General features: G+C 38.3%; 1 protein-coding gene across 13 annotated transcripts in view; it reads left to right on the forward strand.

Annotated features, from left to right (window-relative positions):
* LOC124111374 (sodium bicarbonate cotransporter 3-like) overlaps positions 1 to 18,093 on the forward strand; it is a 152,546-nt gene that overhangs the window by 75,405 nt on the left and 59,048 nt on the right. For 12 of the 13 annotated variants that reach the window (XM_046471050.2, XM_046471058.2, XM_046471048.2 and 9 more), the window contains one exon: positions 16,870 to 17,078. In XM_046471050.2, the coding sequence (XP_046327006.1) occupies positions 16,967 to 17,078 (112 nt within the window). In that variant the 5' untranslated portion in view covers positions 16,870 to 16,966. Of the gene's footprint in view, positions 1 to 11,692; positions 11,821 to 16,869; positions 17,079 to 18,093 lie in introns of those variants that run through there. The other variant, XM_046471052.2, reaches the window with a different exon arrangement.

Genomic DNA, 18,093 nt, shown 5'->3' on the forward strand with positions numbered 1-18,093 from the left:
ACACTGATTATGTTTTGGGGATCACCACACCAGTTTTCTTGGGTTTCACCAAACTTGTAATCGTCTTAAGACCTGCATTACTTGGGCCATCCTCCAACGTCAAGCTGGCATTAATCATTGCTCACTCACTCACTCACTCACTCACTCACTCACATGCCTGTCGTAAAACGTGACTATGCTTGTTGTAAAACGTGACTATGCTTGTTGTAAGAGGTGACTAACGGGATTGGGTGGTCAGGAACGCTGAAATCGGTGATGCATATCATTTTATACCAATTGCGTAGATCAATGCTCATGATGTCGTCAATTACTGGATTTTCTGGTCCAGATTCAATTATTTACAGACAGCCATCATATAGCTGGAATATTGCTGAGTGGGCGTTAAACAACAAACAAACACAAACAAGCAAGCAAACAAACAAAACACTCACTCACTCACTCACTCACTCACTCACTCACTCACTCACTCACTCACTCACTCACTCACTCACTCACTCACTCACTCACTCACTCACTCACTCACTCACTGTAGGTTGTCACCACCCAGATGTCTGTGGTAAAGGCGTGAAGAGGGGGATCGTGTGGTTTAGGATAGCTGGTGAATATTGATGATCATGTTTATTGGTAAACACTTTGAAGAGTGCCTATAGCAGGAACTGTGCCAGGGTATCCATTAGCAACTGCTGGAGAATCTCCTTACAACTCACCTCATCCATTAATTACAATGAAAACAAAGTCCATCCTAGGGATGCCGAGATGCTAATCTTGTTCTCACAAGGAATACTTTATGAACCGTCATTTCCAGTTTGAAATATGGATTTTCCTGTTCATTTTAACTGGTACTTCAGCTTTCTTACTCCTCAAGGCTAAATATACCATTCTTTATGAATATGATGAAATTCAGAACAAGACAGCTGTTTCCCTAGACATTTAACTACATTGGATTGACCTACTCTGCCTGACGCTTTATTATCATTTTTTAACGTAGAAAACATTTTATTTCTTCTGGATTTTAACCCATAACATGCTTTACTTGTAACTTTATTGATCAGGAATTGCCATTTGTTGTGATGTACCTCAGTGATTACAGCACTTAGTCTGCCATCAGATTCTTCCCGGAAATGTGTTTGATACTTATGAAACATGACTGGAGGGTAACCAGCTGTGCTCAACTATTAATGATAATTAATAGCCCGTATACAATGCCACCATTAACAAGAGATCTAGCTGCAGCATTTCTGTCTGTCTTGGGGATGGTTGTAATGAGTCACTGGTCATACATCCTGAAGGTCATGGATTACGTGAAACCTCTTTCAAGTATAGAAAGCACAAGCTCATTGTTTCAAATATTTTGTAATATACTATGGGGGAGAGTAAATATGGAGTAGGGTTTCACAAATATTGTTTTATTTAGGTGATCAGTAGGACTCATGCCACAAAACATTACTGTGTCCATGGCAACATTGCTAGACAAATACAAAACATGAGTTTAAGAATATTTTAGATTTGTTCATTTTCTAGAACATTGACCACTTGTCATCCAAAATATCATAAGAGTTTTATTCAAATTTGGCTTGCTCACTTGCTCGCTCACTCACTCACTCACTCACTCACTCACTCACTCACTCACTCACTCACTCACTCACTCACCCACTCACTCACTCACTAACTCACTCACTCACTCACTCACCCACTCACTCACTCACTTTTGCTTTGGTGAGTCAAAGTTCTGTGTATCTTGACAACCATTACACAAAGTCAACACTGAGGCATAGGATTCCGTCATTAATGGCACACCTTCCTTTGCAATGATTAGAACAGGTAAACCTAGAAAGCATTAGTGTTTGGGCTATCAGGCAACTTACAGAACAGCAGAGGAAAATAAATATACAAGAAGGGGGTATTATGATAAGAACCTCTTACGTGTTATGTCAGTGGGTAATCCTTGTCGTGGGCGACTGTGTATTGGTTACTGAGGTTGGGAAGCTTATTGGTTGCTGAGAAATCTTGTTCTGTGCGCTCACATTTAAATCATGTCAGGTTGATTTTGTTTCATTTGAGTTAAATGTGATATATTGATGTAAAATTGTTGAATACCATATTTGACGTAATAAGCGCCACGCTCTAATAAGCGCCGCCAGTGATATTTGCTAATATATTGGCAAGTGAACAATCCCAATTAGCACCCCTCCCGATTGATCAATGTACACAAGACTTAAATTTATTCGTGTATAATATGGTCTCGATCATGTGTTATATGCACCCTTAATTATGGGCAATTAAATTCTTGAAAAATATATCAGTCGTATATAAACATTTCAGGCTGTCAGCATAAACCACTAAAAACAAATTTTCACCAAAATAATATTCTTATAAGAGCCCCCTTTTTCTAATTTTGCGAGCGCCCCGAGCGCTTATTTTGTAAGATACGGTAATTGGAGATTGAATTAGATTTAAAGATGGAAGGTGAAAGTTATTTTTTAGATTTGTGTAGCTTGCTTATCTTGTCAAAAAATAGTATCTGTGTGATCTCAAAGAGACCCATTTGATGAAGTCTATTTGTATCTGGCAGATGTGTGGGGCAATACATGTTTATATCATTTTCTCATATCAAACTGGAAAGAAAATGGTAAAACTTGTAAATCTGATCTCACACCTATTCTAAAATATTTATGTGGCCTGATGAGCCTTATACATGTTGTACTGGCTGAAAGTTGGTGCCATTATTGCTGCATGTTATCACTAATTGGGCGAGTAGATGTTCTTGGTTAATTTCTATCCTGGTGGCGCAGTGGATTGAGTTTGCCTGGAGAACAAAAGGTTTGGGATACCCAATAATGCTTAGAGATGGTACTTGCGGATACCCTGCCTGTAAAGTATTGTCATATCAGTTCCTTACAAGCTTTATAAGAGAAGTTAATATCAGCTTGCTGGAAACTTGTTTTCATGTGGATAGTAACATAATTTACCATTATTTGCACATAAACGTTGGGGATTGACGTTATATCATGTGACTTTGCATTAAGACAACCCAGCATTTAAAAACATCACTGTTTTGAAGACTTGTTTCAACTAGATACCAAACAAAGTGTGACATATTGGGTCATGTCAGCACCATGCTTGTACCATACTCACTCACTCACTCACTCACTCACTCACTCACTCACTCACTCACTCACTCACCCACACCCTCACACCCTCACTCACTCACTCACCCACCCCCTCACTCACTCACTCACTCACTCACTCACTCACTCACTCACTTTCTTGCATCTATATCAGAGACCAGCTTGTTAATATTTCATGTTTATGTTAGAACTGTGTTGAAATATTTTACGTGTTGTTAGTGGTACAACATATCTGTCAATCTTTCCAATGATTAAGCTGATACCATCAACAGGCAGCTTTTTACTTACTTTGATGTCTCCTGCTCCAAAACATCAAAGAATTGGTAAATGTTCAGCGTTATGGAAAAACTTAAATTTAAGTATGTCAGTGTTGAAAAACCATTGAATTCTGTTTCATGGGCACATAAAAAAAGAACCCGTGTCAGTTGTCGATCTGTCCTGAGCCTACTTGAGCCACAACTTGGACTGAAAAAAGGTAAATCAAACCTGTTTATTGTATGATTTTTATCTGATGTTAAATTTATCTTCTGTTGAATAAGTCGCCTGTTGGCGTCTTGTGTTGACTCCTCTTGTAGGGTTCTAGGTCAGGAAAGCTCCCAGGGGTGTTTGGGAGACAGGTGACCCAGTCATCTGAGGTGCAGAGTTGCCTCCCTGAAGCATGACAGGAACCTGTGATCGTGGCTTTTGAATCCTGGTTTGCCCTAATTGTTTCTAGGTTTATCAGTCAAGAGTAGAGGTTTTTGGGGCACTTTACACCTTACTATAGATGAGATTTTTCTGGGCCAAATCCTTAATCATCTTGTCACACTGCATAGTTAATATGTGGTTTGCATAGTCGGCCAGTTCTAAATACAAGGCAATATTCCCCCGCGGGGATTCTTGTTCAGAATAGATAGCAATGTTATGCTTGTCCTAAGTCGTGACTTATTGGATGGGGTTATCATGTTTGGTGACTTGGATGACTGCTTGTCATCATAACCTGATGGCGTGGATCGTTGCTCATAATATCAATCACTAGGTTGTGTGGTCCAGACTTGAATATATACAGGCTGACATCACAAGTTTGGATCATTTTGCAGAGCGTGTGGCATTAAACAAAATAACCAAAAGCTGTAATAGCCTCTACTATTTTAGTAAGATGTTTCTGTGGCAGTAACTCACAGCATGCCTACACATTATCGTTTCATCAGTCAAGATAATTTTGAAAAATCTTTCTTAGTTTTCTAGTTTCTTTCCTCAGAAGAACTTCCTCTTTCATCAGGTAGTTTCACTAATCAAGTTTATGTCAGTATTCCCTGTTTTATATTTATGCCAGTATAAGATGAGGTTTACAATGTGCAGATGACATAAGGCTGCCATTGGGCCACGATCAGGCAAGATTGGATTAAAGGAATTTTCACGTTCAATCCATACTTCTTTCTTCCAGCGAAGTTATTTATTGCTGATTATGCTTGGTATTATTATTCTGATACTTTCGACCCAGACGTAATAACTTGCGCTGTATATAGAGCATGAGTTGGTAGCCCATCATATCACCTTGGCAGTCTCATTATCGGGAATAGTTCATGGATGGACATATCCTTACCGGATAATGTTTCTCTCTTCATCTTTTGGCATTGATTTTGAAAATTCTTGACCTAGAATTGCTAAAATTAAGAAATAATATTCTTGGTGATCAGTCATTTTCTTCAGGAAGGTGATCATCTGCTATTATCATGTATATTATAAGAGTTTTTGCAGCTGGATGTAGGTGCTAAGGTTCTGGTAGAAACAGTTATGGAATGTTATTCCAGTCACAGTTCGCCAATTTGTCATGTGTTTAAATTGAGTTACGGCAGTGGTAGACATATGAATGACCATGAACAACACAAAGTATTCGTGTGGAATAATCTGTCCTTTCATAGAGAGTCTCTTGACTAAACAGCTTAACATATTTGAATTTTGGAAGAATTCATCATATAGTGTTAAGGCTGTTGGATCAAAAGGCCAGATGTATATTCGTTCATGTAAGGTGGTGGTGAGTTGGGGCAGTGCATTGTGTGTTTGCCTGTCACATAGAGTGACTGGTTTGATTCCCATGTGACGTCTTTTGTGAAGCCAGTTCCTTGGGTCACTTGCAGTCATCTCATCATATTGTGTTATCATTATTCAGTTAGTTTCTTGGGATGCTTTTGGGTTTCACTTTAGTGATAAACATCTGTCACCTGCATCATTTAGTGCTTGCCTCCCGCATTAAGCTGACACAGCATTGAATACTGTTCATTATTCAGGGGCTGTGAGGTAGCCTAGTGGTAGCTGAAAACTCTATTACTAACATGTGCCCTGTGTTATTACTGGAATGTTTATTGTTATAAGAAGATTAAAACAATCCTCATTAACCCACCAAAATTCTCACTCACTCACTCACTCACTCACTCACTCACTCACTCACTCACTCACTCACTCACTCTCACTCTCTCACTCACTCACTCACTCACTCACTCACTCGTATTCCTTTTGTAGGAATATAGAAATTATATAGAAATCAAGTTTTATTGAGATAATTGTTTCACCTATAGATAAAGATATCAGAGTAAAGTAAAGTTTACAACATTAGTGAAGACGGTTTAACTGCAAATATGTGCAACATGCAACAGCTCACTGACTGACAGTTGACGTGGGTGCGGAAAAAAATGGTCAACTTGTGTTCCATCCATCTTTAAATGGCTGTCACCTGCCCAATAAACAACATCATCAGCTTCACACACTCCCACCTTTCCCCACTCTGCAAATTCAAATCTATTTCTATCGCAATTAGTTTTTCCATCACACTACTTTCCTCCTCATCTCATGGAGTTAAAACACATGAGAATAAATTGTGCCGTTTTAATGAGACTTTATCAGGATGCACCGGCCTCCATGGCCTGGCACCAGGAAGCAACACGTGGTGGTTCTGATGATGTATGGTAGCATCATCATATGGCATAATCAAGCAAGGGGATGGTAACCATTGATAGGACTACGTCATTTATCTATAGGCTTGTTAGCTGGGGACTGTTGGAATAACCAAAGAGGTTTAACAAGATCATTCTTCAGTTAATGCTGTTCTCGCACATTGGTCTCTAAACCAAATTAGCCTTCAGGACTAAGTTCATGTGTCGAGGATCATTGAGCTTGGATTAACCCCTACAATGCCATGAGGCCAACAGCAAGGTCATTTGAGGATAACTTAACCCTTTCACCATGCATGTAGGAACTAGGTGAGGATGTGATGTTGATACAATGACAGGGATTATGAAATAAGTAAGTCAATGACAAACATCTCTGACTCTGAAAAGTGTGTCGTACATGTAACATGAAGTACAGCAGTGACTTGACAGTGTATGTCAGTTAGGATCTGTCAGAAACATGGCACAAGACACTGTACATTTCAGTAAGTTCCATAATAGAGAAATCATGAGAATCTGTTGATTTTATTTAAGGAATCAACAGATTCAAGTGATTCTCCAAATTAAACTATGTATGGGTTGATGTGTTATTTCTGTATAATTTTGCATAATGATCTATAATTCAGTTTTACTTGTTTAAATGCATATTTAAAATGGCCAGTGAAGGGCTGGCTCAGAATCAACTACAACATCAATAGTGTGATGATGTCATAATCGTTTAAATAATTTAATTAGCACCTCACATCATTGGTGGGTTTTAGGATCAACTTAGAGCCATGTCATGCATATGATATTTTCCATGATCATTAAACATCGTCAACATGGTAATACGAGGGGAAATTATGGTATTGAAATATTTTATTGACTTTTTGTTGTGCATAAACTATTTAACATATAGATGTTAATATTCCTGAGAAACTGTCGGTTGATACTATTATGTTCATGAAATGTACCATACATTAGTTGTGGCTTGTTTAATATTTGACTTAAATGTATACTTGCTGAGATGGTTTTATCCAAGGTCACAGCTGCAAGATAGTTTAGGCAACCTCGAAAAAATGCTTGAAAATAGATTCCCAACAAAATCATCTCATATAATTGAGGTCCCTTTGGTTGACAGCGTACAAGCTTGATGTTTATTGATCTCTCGATCTTAGTCATGTTTCACAGTACAGTAGCTAAATTCAAATGATGTATTCATACCTTTGTCAAAAAACGAATATATAAATATATGTTGGGAAATGAATTTAAATTAATGTTTGGCAGTGATATGCCTATGCTGGTGTCATCCAGACAAGATATTTTCGTCAATTACCAGTTGAATTACTGAAATGGCAAGGGTTAACTACCAGGTTGTTGTTCTGGATTTAACAGTGAGCTCTACAGACATGAAAAGGATTGCAGTGGTGTTTTGTAATGGAGTCTTGCATACATTGGTAGGGTTAACTGCAAGGCTGCAATGGTAGTTTGTAATAGAGCTCCACATACATTGGTAGGGTTAACTGCAAGGCTGCAATGGTAGTTTGTAATAGAGCTCCACATACATTGGTAGGGTTAACTGCAAGGCTGCAATGGTAGTTTGTAATAGAGCTCCACTGAGATATGGAGGGTTAATAAGAGGTGGCAGTGATTGGCTTGTATTTTTTGTCTCTACGTGGATAGGGTTAACTGAGTTTGCAATGATGGTTTGTATAACAGATCTCTACATGCGGGTTAACTGTGAGGTTGCAGTGATTGGTTTGTATTTCGGATCACTTCATGTATGGATAGGGTTAACTGTGAGGTTGCAGTGATTGGTTTGTATTTTGGATCACTTCATGTATGGGTAGGGTTAACTGTGAGGTTGCAGTGATTGGTTTGTATTTCGGATCACCTCATGTATGGGTAGGGTTCACTGTGAGGTTGCAGTGATTGGTTTGTATTTCAGATCACTTTATGTAAGGGTAGGGTTAACTGTGAGGTTGGAGTGATTTTTTTTGTAAGAGAGTTAAGTGTGAGTTTGCAGTGATTGTTTGTAATGGATCTCTACATAGATGGTTACGGTTAACTGAGACCGCAAAGATACAGTAGTGACTTTAGACAAGGTACTTCTTTGAGATCGAAAGGGTTAACTTGCACCGGTGGTATTCCTTTTAGCCTGTTGATGGGGAAAGGGTTAATTATCAGACTCCACTCATCAGGAAGGGTTAATGAGCAAAGGCTGTGTATGAGTATTGTTACATGGAATTTCATTGGGTGTTTGGCTTGATAGTAATGGGGGAAGACTATTTCCAATCAGTTGGCCTCAGACTCTTGGCAATCAATAGGCTGGCATAAAGCTGACTGATGTATATCCATGGCGACTGCACATGAAGGTACACCACGGGCTTGGAGGGTAACCTTTTCCAGATCCTACTGGCTAGTTGCAGATAATTACCTTGTTTGATAGCAGGGTCTTACGGGAGTTGGTGCACATAAAGTAATTCACTAATGAGTTGATGTTATGTAATACTCGTAATTGAAAAACACAAGTATCAGACGGTTTGGGATTTTACTATCATTTCAAACAATTACTTTATCAGATCATCAGTTTGTGTGCACACATGCATGTGCATTCACATGAAGAGGTGTCATCCGGTGCATGAAGGATTTTTAACAACAGGTGGTGGGGTTTAAATAAGGTTTTAAGTCTGTTGTCGTAAAATTATTGGAAACCATTTGATTTCAAAGCCTGTACTGAGAAAATAGTTCATGGAAGATTTAGATTGATTACATAGATACTTTGTTGGTGTCATTTGTGTTAGAATCTTGCGAAGTCTGTCTTCTGTTTGCATATCTGCAAACTACTATGCATAGATATGTGTTGTTTGTAAACAATGTTTAATGAATTTGCCATCTTTAGCAAGACCCTCGCTATCATCGACTTTCACTTCAGTGTGATTGTTTCCGATTGGCTGATGTGTTTAAGAAGTCCTTGACTTGCTACAAATTATCTCGGACAGCCCACAGCGGAATATCTGCGGCCCTCATGGCCAGTTTAAGCATGACAGCATGTGGCAGTAATTCCCTACTTGCCCCAAGGTCAAGGCTGGTGTTCCAAAGGTGAACACGGGTGTAGATGTGGTTTTGTGCAGTTGCACAGGTACTCGCGACATTCTGGCATGTATCCAAGCATGGGAGCTACATGAGACTGGGCTTCACACATGTGGCCATGTGTGGAATCAAACCCAGGTCTTCAGGTGATGAGAGAAGGCTTTAACCACTGGGCTACCTCCCCACCTGCACATGTATCAGAAGGTTCTTCTCACAGCCCTTTCTTAAGAGAACAAGGAAAACATTATTTAGTTATGTAATGCAAATCTGCTAAATAGCCTTAAAATATTTCAGGTATCAATTATTCCTGGTTGTAAAACGTCATAAATATTTTAAATGAATACATTGATAAACAATTTAGGTTAGTCATATTTTAATAAGAGTGATCAAAACATTATTGGACATGGTTAAAAATATATTCTTTTTTTTCCCTCGTGGCTGTAGTTTAAACCCACATTTACTCATATCTTGCAGGGGCAGTAGGGTAGCCTAGTCATTAAAGCGTTCGTTCTTCACACTGAAGACCTGGGTTCGATTCCCAACATGGGTACAATGTGTGAAGCCCTTTTCTGGTGTTCTTTCGGTGAAATATTGCTGGAATATTGCTGAAACGGCGTAAGACCATACCCGCTCACTCATATCTTGCATGGGACATTTATTGTTAATCTACTTATCAACTCATTTGATCTATTGTATAGACAAATTACCTTGTACCCACTCTCCTGTAATAAGTCCATCAATTCCCTCTTAAGTATGTAACGTCAATCTTGTCACAAATGGTTTCACTTGTACTGTGTATATATAGTCGTCTTACCCCACCCTGTCATTCACCTGATAAAAAGGCAAGAAGTGAGCTGAAATGTTGTATGTATGTATGTATGTATGTATGTATGTATGTATGTATGTATGTATGTATGTATGTATGTATGTATGTATGTATGTATGTATGTATGTATGTATAACAAAGTTATCCATAATATTGCTCCACCCAAATACTCAAACAGAAGCATCATTTAACATTCAAAACCTCAGGTTTCAGGATGTTTTATGGTAGATATCTGGACATTTCCAAATTTCAGTGACAAAAATAATGTCCGATGGATTTCCCTTTTTTGACTTGTACCATATATTTATGTGAACAATTGACTTGCCTTTCCATGTGTTTGTGATGGGTGCCACTGGTGGGGTAGGATACTTTCACCTTTTTTGACTTGTACCATATATTTATGTGAACAATTGACTTGCCTTTCCATGTGTTTGTGATGGGTGCCACTGGTGGGGTAGGATACTTTCACCTTTTTTGACTTGTACCATATATTTATGTGAACAATTGACTTGCCTTTCCATATGTTTGTGATGGGTGCCAATGGTGGGGTAGGATACTTTCACCTTTTTTTACTTGTACCATATATTTATGTGAACAATTGACTTGCCTTTCCATGTGTTTATAAAGGGTGCCATCGCTATTTGATAGTGTTTTCATAAACACATGCTTATGATGTAGTCTGATTTGTACAATGGACTCACAGTGCTTTTAGTCGAGATTTCTTATGGCTATGGAAATGGTCTTTGTCTCTTATCAAATAAATTGGAAATATTCTGTTTAAACTGAAACAAGGATTCCTTCTCAGTGGTGTATTAACAGTAGGTATTTTCGTGGGTCCTTCTCATAGTGGGTCAACATAATGACTATCTTAATCTTGTCACTTGACATTTTCAGTAGATTTTCATGTTAAAATATGTATCATTATTTGTTTACTCTGCCAAAGGTTATCATGGTTACAGCATGAGATTCTATCTTTAGATGCAGACCGCTGTAGTCAAATGGGCAAATTATTCCTAAGCCAATTAAATTTGACCCTGTAATTTTACAAAACACCGTTTTTGATGGTGGTAATGAAATGTGTATTGTCTAGTTAGGCCTGGCGAAAAAGATCAATAATAGGAATTAATGTTGATGGGAAGAAATATTACTGATATATAAATATTATCGATATGAAATAGTTGTAATCGATAATAACTTACATTAACTAATGTGAAGAAATAAAGTTTAGATTTACCAAAATAGACTTATTATTGTCAATAATGTAAATTGTCAAAGACGGAAAGCAACTGTTTTTGTTATCCACAACGTAAACTATGCATAAATGTGTCACTGCTCACCAGTGGCGTGACATATGATGATTTCTTTTGGGACTTTCTTGCATATTTTGCTCAAAGTTGCTTCTCCAATATTTATCAATCATTGATTGAAATTTTGTTAGCGATTATCGATATCTATAATCTATATCAATAGCCAGCCCTAAGTCTAGTAGACAATGTTCTGTAGGTACTGCATTAGTAATTTCATTTTGGGCAAATAATAGATGATCTGTCCTCTGAAGTATCAGCTCTGTGTATTTGAGGTCATCATATGTGAGGCAACGTGATACTCCTTTGACATGCACATGTGCATTGATGGATGGCCTTGCAGACTTGCACAAAATCACGTGGACCTCAGAGTGACATGCCACTGGTTCTAACCAAACACGCTGTGGGTTCAAATGCTGCTTGTAGAGGTCCTCCTTTAAATCAGGTGTCACATGAGACCAGTGTTGATCATCACAATGTTGTATCACCTTCACGAGCCTGGTGGGGCACATTGGCTGAGGGATGTCTCTGTCGGGTTTGTGATCAAGGTTACAAATTGTAAAGTAAGTCAAATGTGTCGAAATTATGTGATGAGTTTGATTTTGTGACAAGGTGATTACAGCTTTTACCCGGAAGCAAGAAAGGGGAAAGATAGTCCAACAATATTAATAATTAATGTCAGTTTTTATTATCAGTTTCTCAAATTGGTAAATAAGTTGGATGGATTTTGATTGAAATTGCTGCTGCATTTCACTATTAAGATTGTTTTGTAAAATTATTCTATGCACTTGACATGGAACTTCTGGATTTAGTCAGGTGTGGTGTAGTACTGCTGTTTGTGTCGGGAGCGGTCAAAGTGTGAAATGTTTGTTAGTGCATGAGATGGACAAATGATGTTGCTTGATAACGGTGTTAGAATCTACACCGAAACATCACTCATAATTGTAATAAAGAAGTTATTCATCCATCAATTCTTATCCTTACTTAGTACTCCAACTTCTAAATGCCTATCAAAGAAGTGTATGAGATATGTTGTGTGGTGATGTGTGTTTCTAATGTTGTTGTAACATGTGATGTCGCAACGCAAACCTTTCATACTTCATAAATGTAAACACTAAAGTGGAAACAATGGGTGATATTGGCAAAAATTCTGGTATTTCCTTTGTGACATGTTTTGCATCATTTGTCCACATGATGATAATATGTGATTGGTAAACTGTTGAAATTTCCATTCGCTAATGGATACCTTTAACATGAGCAGATTGCTTTGAGTGTGTGGGTGAATACCTAATATTCTTCCTGCAAATGAAAGATAAACATTGATTAAGATCATTTATAAATTTTTTAGTAATTGTCTTTGATGGAAGTTGGGTAGTCAGATGTTGTTTATTTTAAAAAGGGTGGTAATTTTCAAATTTCCACATACATTGAGTGAATAATCTCATCACACATGTCATTTCAACATGCACTATCCTTGAAGTCCACATGGGAGTTCTAGGACAGAAGAGATCCTGGCTGCTAGACTGTTGTCAGATGCATCTGATGGGTTGGGAACAGGTGGCCTGTTGTGTAGACAGTGTAGCCATTGATCCACTGCTGTGGTGCTCTGATTACATATATCTTGTTCTACCTTTGACATAGATTGTAAACTCACTCACTCTCTCATTCACTCACTGGGGGGTGGGTGGTGGTTGGTGGTTGGTTTAGCCTAGTGGTTAAAGCATTCACTCGTCACTCTGAAGACCTGGGTTTGATTCTCCACATGGACACAATGTGTGAAGCCCATTTCTGGTGTCCCCCGCCGTGATATTGCTGGAATATTGCTCAAAGCGGCGTAAAACCACACTCACTCACTCACTCACTCACTCACTCACTCACTCACTCACTCACTCACTCACTCACCAATAATGAAGGAAAGAATTTTGCTTCCTCCCCATATTTTGCATGGGATGGATAGCCCAGTGGTGTAAGCTTCAGTCTTTCAATGTGAAGACCTGGTTTGACTCTTGGCACCCATGCCGTGATAGTGCTGCAGAATTAAGCCTCACACACTCATAGCTGGGCACATGGTTCTTGAACACGCACATCAGAAGGTTGTCCTGACGGACGTCTGATTCATACCTGCAGTTTGATTAATTATGGACCAGGAGACTGTTTATTGGCAACATGCGATTGTGGAATTGCTATAATTAGTGTTGTTTCATACTGGTAGACTCGTTTCATGGGAGGCAAACTGGTACAGCCATACGTCTGTGCCTGCCTCTGGCTGGAGAAATGAGCAAATATACATGGCACTGTGTACACCTCTTTTATAGGTAATTTAGAGAGAGTGTGTTTGTGTATTTCTCCTTGTGAGTTCTACATCTATTTCAGCCATTATAGAATGACAAAAATAGGAGTTTCACAGTTTACCGAAGTTTTATTTTGGGCAGTCAATTTATTTTTGTGTGTTCTTAGTGAATGATTCATAGTTCTCTTGTTTTAAAAAAAATCATTTTCATGACCACTGTATATTTTGTTATGTCAGCCATGCTGTTTTGTATGAATAATAGAGATTATTTTAGGTTGGGGATGAACTAAGATAATTGTGAATTGTATGTAGCTGTCCTAATAGCATAAATGAATATCCTTCAAAATATGAAATTTCCACTAGCTTGTAACTGTTGAACTCATCTAGGCCAGATACGCAAAATTATAAAAGTGATTTAGTCCGCTCCAGTTGTCATCATTCAACTCATCAGATATTGCTGATGAACTGTCAACTTTCTCCATGCATGTATTACCTGAAAACCATGGTGCTTTGACTACTCTGGTAAGCTAGGTAGTAAGTCTTGGTGGTATTAAATAATCGAATAATTAAATGTCAATTCCTTAAACAGACCTTAAGTTCAGTTTTCATTTGTTATTTTTTTGTCTCGTTCATTGAAAATCACTGTAATAAACTTGCTGTAGCAATTGGTAATCAATCAATATAACAATCACTGTTAGATATTGTAACAGTCACTGTAACATCAGTGCTTTAGATTGTCAGGGAACAAAACATTGACCTCTGAAAGAACCTTTCGTGAATGATAGGGCCTCCAGCGCAATTTGCTGAAGCCAGGAATGGACCGTGATTTTCCCGTACCCTGGACCACTTGACCCAGTGTTCAGATCCAGGTGACGTTCTGTTAAATAATATGGAATTTACAAGCTTGAGTTGTATTGGGTAAGTGTTGATGCTAGACAACTTCAAACACCTTAAGTGGTCAGGTAGTACCAACTGTGAGGTGTGAGTGGAAGTACTGTTGTTAATCACAGACACAAATGTAGGTAAAAACACTTTTCTTTCTTCCGTTAAAAGAGTCTTTGCTTGAATGTTAATTGGTTTTAAGTTGTGAGAAAGATTATCTATTTTGTTATTTTGATTCAAGGCATTTAGTAAAAAAAGCAGTATTAAATGTATATATAATTTTGTTTCATTTGACATGATTTCATTTCCTCACAAAATGAAAATGTTTAGAAGCATATTTGTATCAAACTTTTTTCAACTGTAAAAGTGTGGCATAAGTGGTACAGTATAAGAACAAAATTATACATGTCTAGTTCAGTGAGTTTTGTGGTTACTTTTGTATTGCCAACACTTCAGCAAAAGATGAATTCCTGAAGCTCTTCCAAATACGGCTTAGTATTTTCATCAAGTCAAGGAAGAATTAATGTTTAATATAAGACGATTACACCTCCAAGTAACACACCGAGGCCTGAGTTTGCCATAGATGAGCTTTTGCCCAGTGTTATTGATTGCTGTGTGCCCATGTAGGCGCGGAGCTGATCACTGGTTCCTGAGTGTAATGCTGATAACATTGGTCCTCGTGATGATTTACAAGCTAGGCCAGAATGGCTAAAAACAAGAGGGGAATATTTGAAGCATTTCCACTGACTTTGATACCACATATTGCTTTCGGTTTGTTTGTGTCCTTTGACATTGACAAAGGGTCGTATGATACTTTCAGTTGGCCCTTTGACAGTTAGAAATGGCACTGTCATGTTTCAGTGGGATTTGAACATGCATTCCTCAGAAGTAAGTCTGAATTCTCCAATGTGCTCAGTGGATCTAGGAGGATTTTACAGAAATGTTAGCCTTTTGAATGTTTAGCTGATCAGCTTTCCACTTTGGTGAGAATAGTTTTGATTGTTCTCATTGTTAGTGTTGAGATTCTCAAATCTCATTTGCTAGCAAGGCTTATGTTGGGATATGTTGTACTGATCCCACATCAGTACATCTGGGTGACACACAGACATTCATTACAGACTTGCAACAGTCACAGGGTATTTCACTGTTCTGTTGAATACATTCACAGTTGTTGGGGAAGTATTCTCCCATACTCTTGAAGGTGACTTTACCTTGAAGGTCACCATTGCTACACCACGCTCTTGTCAGTAACACACTGTATGTGTCCTCAATACTTGTACCAGTGCATTGTTCTCATTTCTTTTTATGTTTTTACTGACGCAGTTCTGCTGTAGAGCAACTAAATCTGGAGTAGTGCCACTAAATGTGGACTATTGCCACCAACAACAATTCTCGGTCACAGTACCTCATACTTCTTGTAATCGAGGATCGAAATGAGTATTCGACCATCAAAATGACTGCCTAATATGGATAGTGCTTTGATCAGGGACAAATGTTGACAGTTTTCTCATTTCCACCAATGAGCCCTTATGTTACTGTGAAGAGCTAAAGCCATGTTTTATTGATCTAATTTCACTTACTTCGCCAGCACATATCTTGTGTTATCCATCTATCATGGGTGATTATTTAGTTGCCAAACTTTAAGTCAACTTGTTTTTGAGACTTAGGCCTGAATCTACATGATGTGCGGCATATGAAATGTACATTGGACAGTTCTTCATAATGAAAAGTTTGGGTCAGTGACCCATTGGCCATGAAAAAACCCAAAACCGTTCCATTTATGATCAATACCGGTTTCTTGGTGCTGTTTTTCATCCATTGGAAATGGGTTGCATGACCCATGAGTATTTAAGTCAGTCAGAAGGTGCTCTAATTCGCTGTGCAGAGTTGTGTCCCTTTGGAAGGCCAGAACTCGGTGGTTGTGGATTTGACATCGGCTTCCCTCTGATTGATTCTTGGCCTGTCAGCATCATACCCATGCTCTTGAATGTCTAGACCTGCATCTATTCAGGCTTTCCTCCCGCATTAAGCTGACACAGTGTAAAAGTACTCTTCGGAGGGGTGCTAAACCCAACTCAGAGTACCAAGTTTGCTTTTTCCAGAAATGAAATAACTAAATAAAATAATCATTTGTGATGGATTTAATGTTATCAGTGTTTATTTCAAATTGTGACAAGATTATCGTTACAATTACAGATAGCACACTTATTATATAATATCTGAGGAGTTCGTAACCCCATACGTTCTGATAGCAAGAGGGCGTTCTTCATATTGAAGGCCGGAGATTGATTCACTACATAGGTACGATATGTGAAGCCCATTCCAGCCAGAAGTTGCTGGAATATAGATAAAAGTGGTGTGAAAACAACACCTCGATGGTTAAGTGCAAGTGTATTTCTTCCCAGCAGATGAACTAAAATATTAATGTTTTGTGTTCCAGGTGCAGACTTTGACAGCAGATAGTGAAGCTTATGATGTGTTATAGCTTCTAGTCACAATCTATCCTGACACATACCAACACATCTCGACACATCAACATGTCGCAAGCCCCTGTACGCCTCAGCGGAGAACAGATCGATGGCTCCATGCCAGTACGAGACTGGGGGTCATTTGTCCGCTCACATGCCCCTAGTGACGCTGAACTCTCAGGTCAGTCTATACTTTGAAACAAAAGAGTGATTTTGAAAGTATTGGCTGTTTCTTTTTTTATGTATATGTTTCTTGCACTTCTATGTTTAGAATTTTGCTCTTCTGCTGTTTCAGAAGTCAAGGTCATTTTGAGCTTGAGAACATTTAACTTTTCTCTGTGATTACTACAAATAAAATTGCATACATGATCTCTATGTATTTTGGGGCATATTTCCAGTTAGTCAAGGTCATTATGTCAAGTTATGAAACATCTGAATATATGTCACTGACTTCAAAGGTCAAGGCCATGAACTAAATGAGCTGTTCTTGGTAACAAACATAGCCACTGGCAGCCATCTTGGAAAATATCTGTAAAAAGATGTTTTGTTTCTGAAAATAGCTTAGTTTAAATAACAATCACAAATGTTGTTGTAATATGTGGCCAGGAGCAGGCTGAAAATAGTTTAATCACTTTTCCATCTTGTAAACTCATGAAAGGGCATACAAATATGAATTACCAACTCCTCAACATTGTATATGTAGTCAAGAAAGAACATGACTTGACACAAAGATAAACTGCTGCCATGAAGTATGGAAGTGGAAGTATTAAACATTTTGAAACAGATTTATACTTTAGAGAGACATCCTTAATTAGATCAAATACATCAGTAAACAATGCTACAGGAATTTGCAGACAAGTCTGATCTTCATCGGAGGACAGCAGTGTCATGTCCTTTGGGTAGTCTGGTCTTTTAATTTCAGTTGCATCTTGTGGCAGGATAGAGCTGAGAGTCCCAGGACACAAGTTCATTGTTCCTCATCTGTCTGATAAGAGATGAATGGTGATTGCTTGTGTCTGCTTGGTTGGAAGGAGACAGGACTTTCAGCACAGAATATTTTTGTCAAGTACTCACCTGGATTAATTGCAACATATGGGCAAACTTTCAAAAATGAAATTTCCATTCAGCTGAAGGGTACTTGTATTGAGGGAAACTTTAGGAGAGTGGACGAGTGCTTCATGTCTTGTTCAGAAATG

Source organism: Haliotis rufescens, unplaced genomic scaffold (assembly GCF_023055435.1).
Source record: "Haliotis rufescens isolate VD_foot unplaced genomic scaffold, xgHalRufe1.0.p SCAF_4, whole genome shotgun sequence".
Lineage (NCBI taxonomy): Eukaryota > Metazoa > Mollusca > Gastropoda > Lepetellida > Haliotidae > Haliotis > Haliotis rufescens.